The sequence below is a fragment of the Primulina eburnea genome, chromosome 9 (genome assembly GCF_022965805.1).
Source record: "Primulina eburnea isolate SZY01 chromosome 9, ASM2296580v1, whole genome shotgun sequence".
Classification (NCBI taxonomy): Eukaryota; Viridiplantae; Streptophyta; class Magnoliopsida; order Lamiales; family Gesneriaceae; genus Primulina; species Primulina eburnea.
Genome location: NC_133109.1, coordinates 33,143,031 through 33,155,261, shown reverse-complemented (window position 1 = coordinate 33,155,261; position 12,231 = coordinate 33,143,031). Strand labels below are relative to the sequence as shown.

General features: G+C 31.6%; 2 protein-coding genes across 3 annotated transcripts; both read left to right on the top strand.

Moving 5' to 3' along the window:
• The first annotated feature begins 1,841 nt into the window (after window positions 1-1,841).
• On the top strand, window positions 1,842-5,057 carry LOC140841848 (uncharacterized). 2 transcript variants are annotated; one of them, XM_073209559.1, is made up of 5 exons: window positions 1,842-1,958; window positions 2,588-3,017; window positions 3,496-3,524; window positions 3,609-4,511; window positions 4,745-5,057. In XM_073209559.1, exons 2-4 carry the CDS (start codon window positions 2,672-2,674, stop codon window positions 4,497-4,499), a joined length of 1,266 nt encoding a protein of 421 aa, XP_073065660.1. In that variant the 5' UTR covers window positions 1,842-1,958; window positions 2,588-2,671; the 3' UTR covers window positions 4,500-4,511; window positions 4,745-5,057. The 2 variants fall into 2 exon arrangements, with proteins under 2 accessions (XP_073065660.1, XP_073065659.1); XM_073209558.1 differs by having other exon boundaries at window positions 1,877-1,968.
• Window positions 5,058-7,291: 2,234 nt separating this feature from the next.
• Window positions 7,292-8,230, top strand: LOC140840609 (uncharacterized). Its single transcript, XM_073207791.1, has 2 exons — window positions 7,292-7,654; window positions 7,921-8,230. The coding sequence occupies exons 1-2, from the start codon at window positions 7,394-7,396 to the stop codon at window positions 8,167-8,169; spliced, it is 510 nt and encodes a 169-aa protein (XP_073063892.1). The 5' UTR covers window positions 7,292-7,393; the 3' UTR covers window positions 8,170-8,230.
• Window positions 8,231-12,231: the final 4,001 nt, after the last annotated feature.

Here is a 12,231-nt window from a genome sequence, read left to right as displayed (position 1 = left end):
CTACTCTTTCCTATTCGTATTAAAAAATTATCTCGCATCCAAAATTTTCAAATATACTCTAATCATGAAGTTAAACTTGAATTATTTTATTCAATAATTTCTGAATGATGGCGCACTCACAAATTTTTGTCAGTAATTTATAAATAAATCTCTATTTAATAGAAGTTGATAATAATTATGCAGTTTTGTTATATTGTCTATCAGGACGTAGCCAGAAAAAATTTTGACCTAGGGCTGAATGACTCGATAAACAATAATGACAATAACTAGATATAAGCTACTGCTCTGCGGTTTTTCATCGAATAAAACTCATCGATTATTGAATCAGTATCTATCCTTGCACTAAACCTTCTTTCAATGTAGATAATCATATAATCTGCGAATAACTCTTCTTTCATTTTATTCCAGATTGAGGTCTTAAGAAATTTCATAGGTGAGAATGATCGTTCAATTTTTGCCGTAAAAACATGAAGCGTTAAAAAAGACAAATCAAATCTTTAAGAAAAATGCACCAGAGCCGCGAGACAGGCATGCTAGGGCGGAAGATTTTCCCCGTCATAGTGCCACAGGTGAAATTTTCTGCTCGAAACTCGCATTGGGAGGGAAAAACAGAAAATCCACTAAAAATATACATCATACAGAAGTTAATCTCAAGCTCTATTATATACCAAAAATTTAATCTTCTATAACTTCATCACTACATAAGCTGAAAAATAACTACAAAATCAACCATAATTTCAACTTGAGGCCCTTACTTACAAAAGTAAGTTGATGATAGAATAATTTCTCTTATGATTAAATGAGTTGAAAAGTTTTAATGAGCTAAGTTAGTAAATATAATTATTTCATGGACTGGATAAAACTTTAATGCATGCTAAAATTACATATATACGATAAATACTAATAATATTTTTTTTATATATATAGGGCTGGAGCCCACCCCAGCCTCTGGGGTGGGCTCCGTCCCTGCTACCAATTGTACCATTTTTATACATACTGATAAGTTTGAACCTATTAATAAAGTGACACTCATCTATCGGATATAAAAACAATGCAAATATATTATTGTATTAATGGACACACAAAAAAAATGATATATGAACAACTTATCGATGCTAAATAATTACATTATTTAACAATAAAAAAGATTTCTAATTTTAAGTTAAAATATAATTGACCTCAATCCCGATTATTTGTTCCGTAGTCATCATCAATGTTTTAGTGATTTTAAAAAAGGGAATGATTTATATACTATTTGTTCCCTATGTGTCCGAAATGTATTGATGCAACGTAATATAGAAAAAGTTGAGCCAGCTGACACTAATATCATAACCCCAAAAAAGCCTCGTTTTAAATTATTATATTTGAGAATATAATATATATATATATAAATAATATATTTTATTTAGACTAATCTCTGGATTTGAATGTTTTAAGATGCATCAATTTTCTTTCTGAAAAGACCACTTCCTTCTTAAATTTATATAAAAAAATATATTATAATAAAATAAAAATTCAAATATAAACTTTGAAGCAAGGAATTTAGTTTATAATGCAAAGGTGTGCCAATAAACTTTAGATAATCAGAATATCGAAACCAAATTTAGTAAACAAAATAACAAATGGCAATAAACAAGACAAACATGTGTACCTTAATTAACTCCGTTAAATTTAGCAGCCGCATTTTCCTGTAAATGTTGGCAGCGTCGATTACTGCCAACTGTCGCCGTTAATAAATCGTCACCAAACCCAATTTTTATTTATTTATTTATATAAACTATTCAAGATTTTATCTTGTTTTTATTGTTTTCCCCCTTTTTAACTTTTTATTTATTCTTTAAAAAGGATATGGATTGCTTGTGGGCAGCGGCTACTATATATACGCTCATATTCGAGGGCCGTCTGTTGTACGAGTCATTCTATGACACTCATCTCTCGCCTTAGGGTTCTGCCTCACGGTTTGATCACGTAACTTTCATTGTTTTTTGATGATTTCCTGGAAATAATTTGTTTTGTGTTTTTGTTGATTACGTTGTGGGAATCGAGAGGGAGTTGTATGGATTGGAGAATCACGATCAATTTTGGGTTCGATAGGCGAAGCAATCGAGTTTCGGGAATGAAAATGGGATCTATGTGGTCTGAGATGCGCTACGCTTTCTTCCTGTTTATAGATTATTGATATTTTTGCCTTTTCCCCATTTTAAATTTAATTGGTTCATGTGTAATTTCATTTGATTGAATACGGTCGTTGGAAGTTACGAGAGTGTAGTGTTTGTTGCTTGAGTTCATAGAGATGCGTGAATTGTAACGTTGCTTGATCTGTCAATAACTTGGTTTACTGAATGTGGTACAAGTTAATGCAAAACCATGTTTTGGAAAAGTATATATTGCTCTGTTTTCTCACTTTGGCCTTTGTGATGCGATTAATGCGTGCGCCATTGTTTTTACATCTCCCGATCCTTGTGAGTTTGTTTTCGGTTTTTTCTATTTCGAGGAAACCATACGTGCTAATGGATTTATAAGTCCAGTTTTGTAGAAGTTGTAATTGGTTAACAGATATTTATTGAATTGTGCTTTATTGCTGCAGCTATTGTGTGTTTGGTTGATATCATGGATCTGAAAGACTGTTAAGAATAATTCATCAGTTATTTGGTCTCTGTTTGATAAAAAAATGGGAGCTGCTTGTTGTGTTGCTGCAAAGGTTGAAACTAGAACAAATGGATCGGCCTGTGTCACAGCAAAGAATGGAACTGTAACAAATGGATCACCTAATCAATATTTATGGAGGCAGGTCCGCCATTCTCCATCGTGGAGTTTCCGATGGGATAATCGCGGGCGAGTAGCTGGGGAAGAAGTATCTACAATGTGCTCCCGAGATGGAGGATGCACGAATGACAAACAGGAAGTAAAAAGTGTTAATACTGGTGAAACTGCATGTGCTTCTGAAGAGGATAGTTCATTAAACAGTTCCCAGTCACTTGCATGCCAAAATCCAACTGTTTCTAAAGAAATTGCTGGTAATATATATCTGGCAGTTACTGTGTTCAATTCAACGGAATATATGATATGTCTCACGTAATTATGGAAAGTAAATTGGTGAAATGCTATTTCCAGTTCTGAAAAAATATATTGATTATCTTCACATGGTTGAAATGAAGGAGTAGTTTTCATGTTTAGCTAGCTGAGCGTGGAAGAAAAGGGTGCTTGTAGTATATAATCAAATAAGCTACTAGGGAGAAAAAAGGTCTCTTCAGCATTAACTTGCAGGATATCAGCCAAATAGCCCTCAGACAAGGTTTATGTACATAATTTTAATCTTGATCTTAGCATCAGAGCAGCTCTCGCGGGAAGGAAGTAATTTTTCGTTTGACAACAATAATTATTACAGCTATAGGCTCAGAAATGTGTTGGCTAGCCTAAATTAATTATCATTTAGACATGTAAAAAGGCTAGCATATATTTTGTGTATTTGATATCTCTTTTATTGTTTTGCAGATCTATCAATCTCACTGAAGCCAGTAGAGGTATGTAGAGAGTGTTAATTTGTGAAGCATGGATGTGTGGTATAGAAGTTGTCTTCTAAAATGTGATTTTTTTTCCCTGTCCAGGCTAAGGAGTCAACAGAATACCCTTCAGTTTCATCTCCACCGACAACTTTGCTGCCTTCCCAAAGCCATCTTCATCCTCCAATCTCCACTCCTTCAAGGTGTCATCACAATTCTCCAGAACATCACTTGTCACAACAAGTTTCTGATACTCAGATTCCAGAATGCAAGCCACAAGCATTCTCAATTTCTGAAGAGACACCTTCACTTCAGCCTTCAGCTTTGGCCAATGAATCGACCGGGGGATCCAGTGATGGATCTTCAGAAAGTGTGTCAATCCCTGCTTCCTCCGAGCTCATGAAATCTCGGGGAGAGAGGTGCTCTTTTGATAGTGAAACGTCGAGCTTCAGTTTGGAGAAAGTTACCAGATCCAGTGGACGAGATTCAAAATTTCCTTCGTTCGATCTTCAAACATGTGGTATTTGTGCTAGGCTTTTAACGGAGAGATCTGCGTGGGGGTGGAACAACCAAAAAATAATATCAACAAATGAACTAACTGTTGTATCTGTCTTAATCTGCGGGCATGTTTACCATTCTGAATGCTTGGATTGTATGACTCCTGATGTCCACAAGTTTGACCCAATTTGCCCAGTGTGTACTCTTGGGGAGAAACAGACTTTGAAGATTTTTGAAAATGCATTGAAAGCCGCATTGGATTTAAAGGCTCGAAAACTTTCAAGAAAGTGTCTTGCTGATAGTAGTCCAAATAATATAAGTAGTGGTGCAGAGGGAAGGGCTCTGAAAACAAGCTCAAGTTCCAATACGAGAATCTCACTAGGAAAGACTTTCTTCAGACGTCACTTCTCATTTGGCTCAAAGGGTGGCATATCAATGTCGGAGAATCATTCCCCTACGATAAAGGGTTTTTTCTGGTCAAGATCGAGCAAGAATTGAGCTGAAAAAGAAGTAAGCATACATCTCTTATAGTGTTTAACATCATGTTTTCAAACATCATGATATCTGAGATTTTTTACAGATATAGACTCCAAATCAGCTGTTAGTAACTTTGGTTTTAACAATATTCTTGCAATTGAATTCTTCGATTGGATTAAATATATTTTCATCGAACCATTTTGAGATGTGTTTTTTTCCTTCATGTTTTGTAGTCTCAGATTTTACCTTCTGTTTTGGCTATGTAGGAAATGGGGTGCGGGTCATCAGCTTCATCATCAGGAAGAACCGCATCGTGGGGTAGGTGCTGCCGACACCAGAAAAAGTGATTAGAGAGCATCATAATACATATAAAAAAGGATTGAATTGAAATTTTATTTTTCATGTTTGTACAGTGTTTATTCTATGGCCTTCTTGTTGAAGAATCAAGTTTTTTAACATACATATGTAACAGGCATTTATGCAGTTTGTGTCCTCTTGGACCATTCTTTTTATTTGTTTTGTAAAGGCTGTGGTCAGATAAATTTCTTTTATCTATACATGTACATCAGTGTTGCTCCATATTTCGTTGCTTTCATGTTTTTTGCATTTTCTGTTAAGCATTTCAATATCTGGTTGTCCCTACCTAAGTTTCAAAAGTTCATTACGTATACATGTAATCCAGCAATGTACAGAGGCACAAGAACACTCGCCCCTTTTGACGAGGCTCCTGCCTTAGTTTCGAAGCCCCAAGTTCGTAATCCGTATTCTTCATTGACATCTCGTTCTATTTTCTTTTCTTTTTTGCCTATAATCTCTATGGTGTGTCTCAGGCGTAGGCTTGCAGAATGCTTCACGGACACCTGTACTAACTAATTCATATCCTTTACGAATGATAGAAGTTGGTACTGATACATTTTGAGTCATTTTAAATATTTAATTTTAAGCGTTCGGACAAGTGTAAACGCATATGTTCTATATTAGTGGGGATAATCTAAACAGGTGAGATGTAACTTCCAGTCTTACCGATTGTGCTAAAATATAATATTTTATATGTCTAGCTTATCAAAGTGCTTGTGTATTTTATTCATTTCGGGGAACGATAGATACGTATCTTGTATACAAATACACGCAACGAAATATTGAAATAATATTTGTTTACATGTGAGTTGGCTGTCCACTTACATGTGCTTTCATGAAAATTGCTATGATTGTTTTTAATGGCTCTGATTTTGCTTTGGGGGATTGTTTGCTTCCATGGCAATTCGCACACCAAAAAATCATTTTTTTTCCTAAAAAAGAAAAAAAAAATCATTTATTCTGTGAATTTTGGGTTTTTATAATCGTATTTTTTTTTTATTTGACGCAATCTAGTCAAGTATCTTAGAGTTTTATGTAGTCATAAAGTTGTGTTGAGATCGATATATATGAATTTGAAATTGATGTTTCCTATCGACTCATTTGATAAGAATTAATCTTATATTGTAACACATATTTAAAAAATACATAGACAAATTTAAAGAAAAAATTGTTTCTTCTCATTTTGAAGTACTGTGAATTATTTTGCTTTAGTTTTTTTTTTTTTTTTGTCAAATAAAATTTATCGTGTGTAATATGTTATTTATTCTCCTTACATGTGTTACATATGAAAGAATCAGTGCCAAGTAAATCATACTTATGGATTAAGTGGTTATATGCAAAAAAGATCAAATAAAAAAATTAAAATTATTATATAAAAACTAAACTTGGACAATTATATAACTAAATTTGAGACAGTCCTCATGAAGAATTATCCATGATAGGACTATATGTTTCTCCACATTCTCAAAACTTGCTCATAAATGTTAGGGAAAATTATATTTTTGGTTCTTCATATATTTTTATTTTTTTGCGATTATGATTTGTTACGTTGACAAATTTTAATTTTATACCATTACATATATATTTTGGCAATTATAATTTTTTTATGTAACGATGACATATGTAGTGAGGCTCGATTACTCTTATAACATTATTTAATTATCATGCAATCAAATATTTATTAACAAAAACAGCGGAAAAAGGTTTAAAAGAGAACTTGGTCTTGGAAAATATTTGACATTACCTCCATGTAAATTGGACATATAGAAAAACCACATACATTAATTTTATAACAAAAATTCTACATTAAAATCCAACGATTACAAGACGAATAAAATCACATCCAGAATGCAATTCTCAACCACACTGAAATAAAATCCAATAAATGTATAAAATCGACATAATATATATGGGAGACTCCAAATTGGAAACAGATTTTTTTTAAAAATAATATAAAAATATAAATGGCTTATAAAAATAGTTTTACTTTCAAAACATTTACAAAACTAGTACAATCCGAAAATGTCTGCGGTGGGTTCTACAAAATCCGTGACAGACTCAGAATCACTGTTAAATATTGAATATGAATAGGACTATTATTATTTTATTATTTTTTAAAGAATTATAAATTTTTAAATATATATATATATATATATATAATTAACATAAATCCAGAAAAGTCTTTTGAGGATTATGAATTCCAACAGACATTTTCGAATTGTGCTACTTTTATAAATGTTTTGAAAGTGAATTTTTTTTATATTATTGTTTTAAAAAAAGCCGGAAACTCTATGACACACCACATACCTCTGTCCTCTCTGAAGCACGCGTGTTGGATTCTCTAGTACACGTGTGGCCATACCAGCAACATGCATGCATGCATCCTCTCCACCGTCTTCGATTCTCCATCAATTTAAGGCTGAATGCATGCGATTGGCCTTGCATCTTATATCGGTGGCTTCCTTTTTTTATATAAATCTACATTCTTGTCCTTGAACCTGTGTTAATATTCAAGTGTTGTTGTTGATCGGAAATATATAAGTTTTAAGTTTGCGTTGATGGCGGATTTAAGGGATGAGCATGGGAATCCAATTCAGCTGGCGGATCAGTACGGTAAACCTGTTCAACTGACTGATGAGTACGGAAACCCCATGCATTTGTCGGGCGTGGCCACCACCCACCCCTATCCCACTGCGGAGACAGGTGGTGGTGGAGGTTTCGAGCCTCAGACACATGAGCCAACGCTGCCGCCGACTATTCAGGAGGAGCAGCCACCGCACAAGGAAATTCAGCGATCCTCGAGTTCGAGCTCTGGCTCGGTCAGTTTTTATGTTTCCTTTCCCTTTTTTTTTTTTTTTGCATTTTAATACATTGTATAGGGTACTTAATTTACTCTTTACATGAATATATATATTTTAACTTTTGTTGCCTTCAGTATGTTGTTCTGTATTTGCATGCGTCCTCGTATAAAATTGTGACAGCCAATTATTTGTGTGAAACAAAAGTGTTACAGTCCTATAAGCTTCATGAATCCAGTAAAATTCCAAACGGCGGATTGATTTTTGATAAGTATATTTAATTACAGTCTGAGGATGATGAACAAGGTGGGAGGAGGAAGAAGAAAGGACTGAAGGAGAAGATAAAGGAGAAACTGAGCGTAGGGAAACACAAAGACAAGGATGAGGCCGCACACAGCAGCACCCCAGCTGCCACCACCACGCCGGAGAGCAGAACGTCCACCACCACGCCTGGGCAGGCGCCGGAGCACGAGAAAAAGGGCGTCTTTGAAAAGATCAAAGAGAAACTTCCCGGCCATCGCAGTACTACTGATTAGTTATCCTACTACGTATGTAATAATTTTAGGATTCAAGAAGTTAATTAATTTGTGTGATGTTTGGGACTTTCGTATGTGTGTTTGGTTGTTGTAGTTTGGATTTATACTATACTTTTGAGTGTACGGTTTCTTTAATGTCAATAATAATTTGTTTGAAAATTGTATGTTAATTGGTGTAAAATATTAAATTTCATTTATTTCATGGACGTGAATCATTAAGACTTAATAAAAATTCTAAGATGGAACAAGTACATCGATAGAATAGTGTGACGACACAATAAAATAGAAAAAAAAAGTGTAGGACTGCATCAGATTTGCTTATATTTACAATAGTAAAAAATTTTCATGGATAATTCTAGTTTTATTTATTCTGAGATCTTCTTACATGAGTATCTCACATGAGTTTTTGTCAAAATCAAAATAAAATTGTACACGGAAAATCGAAATTTCAAATTGGTTTAAATTGAAATTCTTTATTTAATCGAGAGTTTTTGTCAAAAATCAAAATAAAATTGTACACGGAAAATCGAAATTTCAAATTGGTTTAAATTGAAATTTTTTATTTAATCGAGAGTTTGTCAGAATTGATACAAATATATCGATATTCATAAAATTTATTTAGATTTTATATTAATTGTTTTATCAAATGATAATCTAAAGTTTTATTATATTTAAATTTTTTGGACTTCGTATTCAAATTATCTAAATATTTTATTTTGAATCGAAATGTTAAAATATGGAATGTTTTCGTATGTCGCTCAGTTTTAGATTATATATATATTAAAATGGAACGAATCTTTGAACGCATTTTGAATTTAAATATAAATTATGTGTTAAAATTGAACCAAATTCGTAATTTATTCCGACTTTGTATTTAAATGTTTTATCAAATTATCTAAAAAAATTATATTTTATTATATTTTAATTCAATTTTGTATTCAAATTATTTAAAGACTTTAAACAAATGTTATATACGTAATCATGAAATTAACCAAGAAGATAATTTTATATTTTATAATATATTTTAAGTAAAATAATTGTCCAGTCGAATAAATCGAATCTAAATATAATGGTTAGAAAACCCCAAAAAATAATAATAATCGAACCGAGCCAGATCGATGAATAAATAACTATATATCTCGAAATCGAAACAAATCATCCAATATGTAATGGTCAATAAAAACGAGCATATGTATGTGGAAGTCTTAAGTATGTATATATTCTAAAAAAAAGCAAATACTTGTGTGAAACGATCTCACGAGTCGTATATTGTGAGACAAATCTCTTATTTAATTAGGTCATCCATAAAAAAGTATTATTTTATACGTTAAGATGATTGCTTTTTATTGTGAATATCGGTATGGTTGACCCGTCTCACAGATAAATATTCATGAGATCATCTCATAAGATACGTACTCTTCTAGAAAATATTATGTAAATATTGATTTATTAAAATAATAAAATTGAATTTTCAGATCGGGTTCGTTTGAATTCCCGTGGTTGTAAAAAATTATTAGTTTTGACGTCATAAATAAAAATATAACTGAACGAGCAACAAAATACTAAAGGCCGATTATTTTATTTGGGCCTCGTTGAAGCCCAACTAAGAATCGCCTTCAGTGGCCCATTCTTTTTTACTTGACTTTTACTCCACGATATGTCGATATGTATAAAATGCAATCTTGGTTATGATTGGGTTTGAAAAGATACTGTTTCCTTTATTATTAATCACAATGGTTGCTTCCCTTCAAAGATTAGACACACTCTTTCTCATAAAATAATGGCAAAAACTTGTGTGAGATGATCTCACGAGTCGTATTTTGTGAGACAAATATTTTATTTGAGTCATCCATGAAAAATATTACTTTTTATGCTAAGAATATTATTTTTTATTGTGAAAATCGGTATGATTGACCCGTTTTACAGATAAAGATTCGCGAAACCGTTTTACAAGAGACCTACTCTGAAATAAAAGCCAATAATTAATTTTCTCCACATGAAGCTTCACATAATACTTCCTCAATATCTATATTACTAAATTTTCAGCTCAAATTCGACCAAACTAAAACAAAGGAAAAGCTCGAAGTTACTGAAAGAATCAAAAAAATATAGCAAGCATTGCAAGTTCATCAGAACAATTGAAAACTTCCGATTTGAGAAATTACTTTTTTTGGTGATTTGTAATTGCATTTTATCGAGTTTGGTATTTCATGTTGTCAAAATTCAGTCTGAATGTTTTTTTCCCTTCAATTTTTAGTCTTTTTTTAACGTTGTGTTCATGTGGTATCAATTCAGCATTGATGCGGCACTGACGTGATGTTGACACATGCAATGTCAAATGAACGATGATCTGATAAATACTTAAAATTGTTAAAAATCGAAATATATAAAATTAAAACTGAAATTTGAAAATATAAATCACCAAAATCACAAAAATTAAATATATAGAACCAAAAATGTATGTTTCCGTATGTACTTTTATTTTCGAGGTCTTAAATTCAAATTAATTATAGTTGTTAAAAAGTCATAATCATAATAATAATACGAATGGCTATATTTATCTAAAACATTTCAAAAAAAAATCGAGAGGCGCTCATTAGCTTTTAGATACATGTGATGTGTTTTTAAATTGGTCGAAAAATGTTTCTTATATTTTAATTTGAAATTGCAATTATATTAGAATTGATTTTGAACTTACTAAACGCTCGATCCGTACATGGTTTTGATGTAGGAGTGAGTCTTACGTGAGACCGTTTCACGGATCATAATCGGTGAGACAGGTCAATCCTACACCTATTCACAATAGAAAGTAATACTACCCATATTGGATCACAATAAACGGATCATAATCGGTGATCCAAATAAGAGATCTGTCTCACAAATACGACCCGTGAGATCGTCTCACGCAAATTTTGCCTTGATGTGGTCCATATTATTATTTGTATTTGAACAATATCAATGAGGTGACACTAACATGTTAAATGAAATAAAACATATAAAAATTGTATATTCAATAGTTGATTGTTATTCCATCAGGTATAGTTTGGTACATGAGATAAGAGAGGGATTGATAAATAATCATCTCTTATCCCGTGTTTGGTACATTTTTAGAAAGCTCATGATATTATCATGAGCCTGTGATAAATAATTTTATATAGGGATAAAGTATCCTTTTTATGAAATGTGATAATTTTAATCTAATGATAAAAACAACAAATGACTTAATTGTCCTCAATATATAAAAATCTTAAACCCTATTGTTCTCTCATTTTACTTGTAGATAGAAATTAAAATTAAATAAATATTTTTATTTATTTTTATATATTATATAATATGATAAATATATAAATGAACTCGAGATAATTATATAAATTATTTGTATGAATCTCAATAAAATTATTAATATCACTCGATTAGCTTTAAAATTTTATATTTGACTTGGCTCACAAAATTAAGGGCTCAATTATCATATTATATAATATATGAAATTAGGTAAAATAAAAATAAATCATGCAAATACTGTCGGTTCATGAACAAATACGAAATATGAACTCAAGCAACAAATTTGAAATTATAAAATTTATTATGATAAGGTTAATTTTGTCATTACAATCTAATATATAAATTTAATCACTCTTATTAAAATCATACCAAACATTAAATATAATATCCTACATCTTATTTATCCTTAATTTATCCTTATATTATATATCACATGTTTATCCTAGCATGTGTACCAAACTATACCTCAGTGTACAGAGATTGACATGTTGATGAACGTCATAGACAAAATTATATATATATATATATATATATATATATATATATATATATATATATAGACATACAATCATTTCTTATCCATAAACATTCGATAACGTGGATGGATAATGATTCTAATGTAGGTGATATCATATATAAATCTAAATTGGACTACTAAATTCCAAGGCACACGACGTGTTTAATGTGGAAGCGGATCCCAAAGAAAAATAAATTAAAAATACAATAAATTATAAATATTACGTCCAAATTTAGAAAAATATAAAATAACTGCTTATGGGT

What these genes read in the sequence shown, in the direction of transcription:
- LOC140841848 (XM_073209559.1), top strand. Translation starts at nt 2,672, where the DNA reads ATGGGAGCTGCTTGTTGTGTTGCTGCAAAGGTTGAAACTAGAACAAAT. An exon ending in TGTTTCTAAAGAAATTGCTG is followed by an intron (nt 3,018 to 3,495) that starts GTAATATATATC and finishes ATTGTTTTGCAG; the next exon opens with ATCTATCAATCTCACTGAAG. An exon ending in TCTCACTGAAGCCAGTAGAG is followed by an intron (nt 3,525 to 3,608) that starts GTATGTAGAGAG and finishes TTCCCTGTCCAG; the next exon opens with GCTAAGGAGTCAACAGAATA.
- LOC140840609 (XM_073207791.1), top strand. Translation starts at nt 7,394, where the DNA reads ATGGCGGATTTAAGGGATGAGCATGGGAATCCAATTCAGCTGGCGGAT. An exon ending in CGAGTTCGAGCTCTGGCTCG is followed by an intron (nt 7,655 to 7,920) that starts GTCAGTTTTTAT and finishes ATTTAATTACAG; the next exon opens with TCTGAGGATGATGAACAAGG.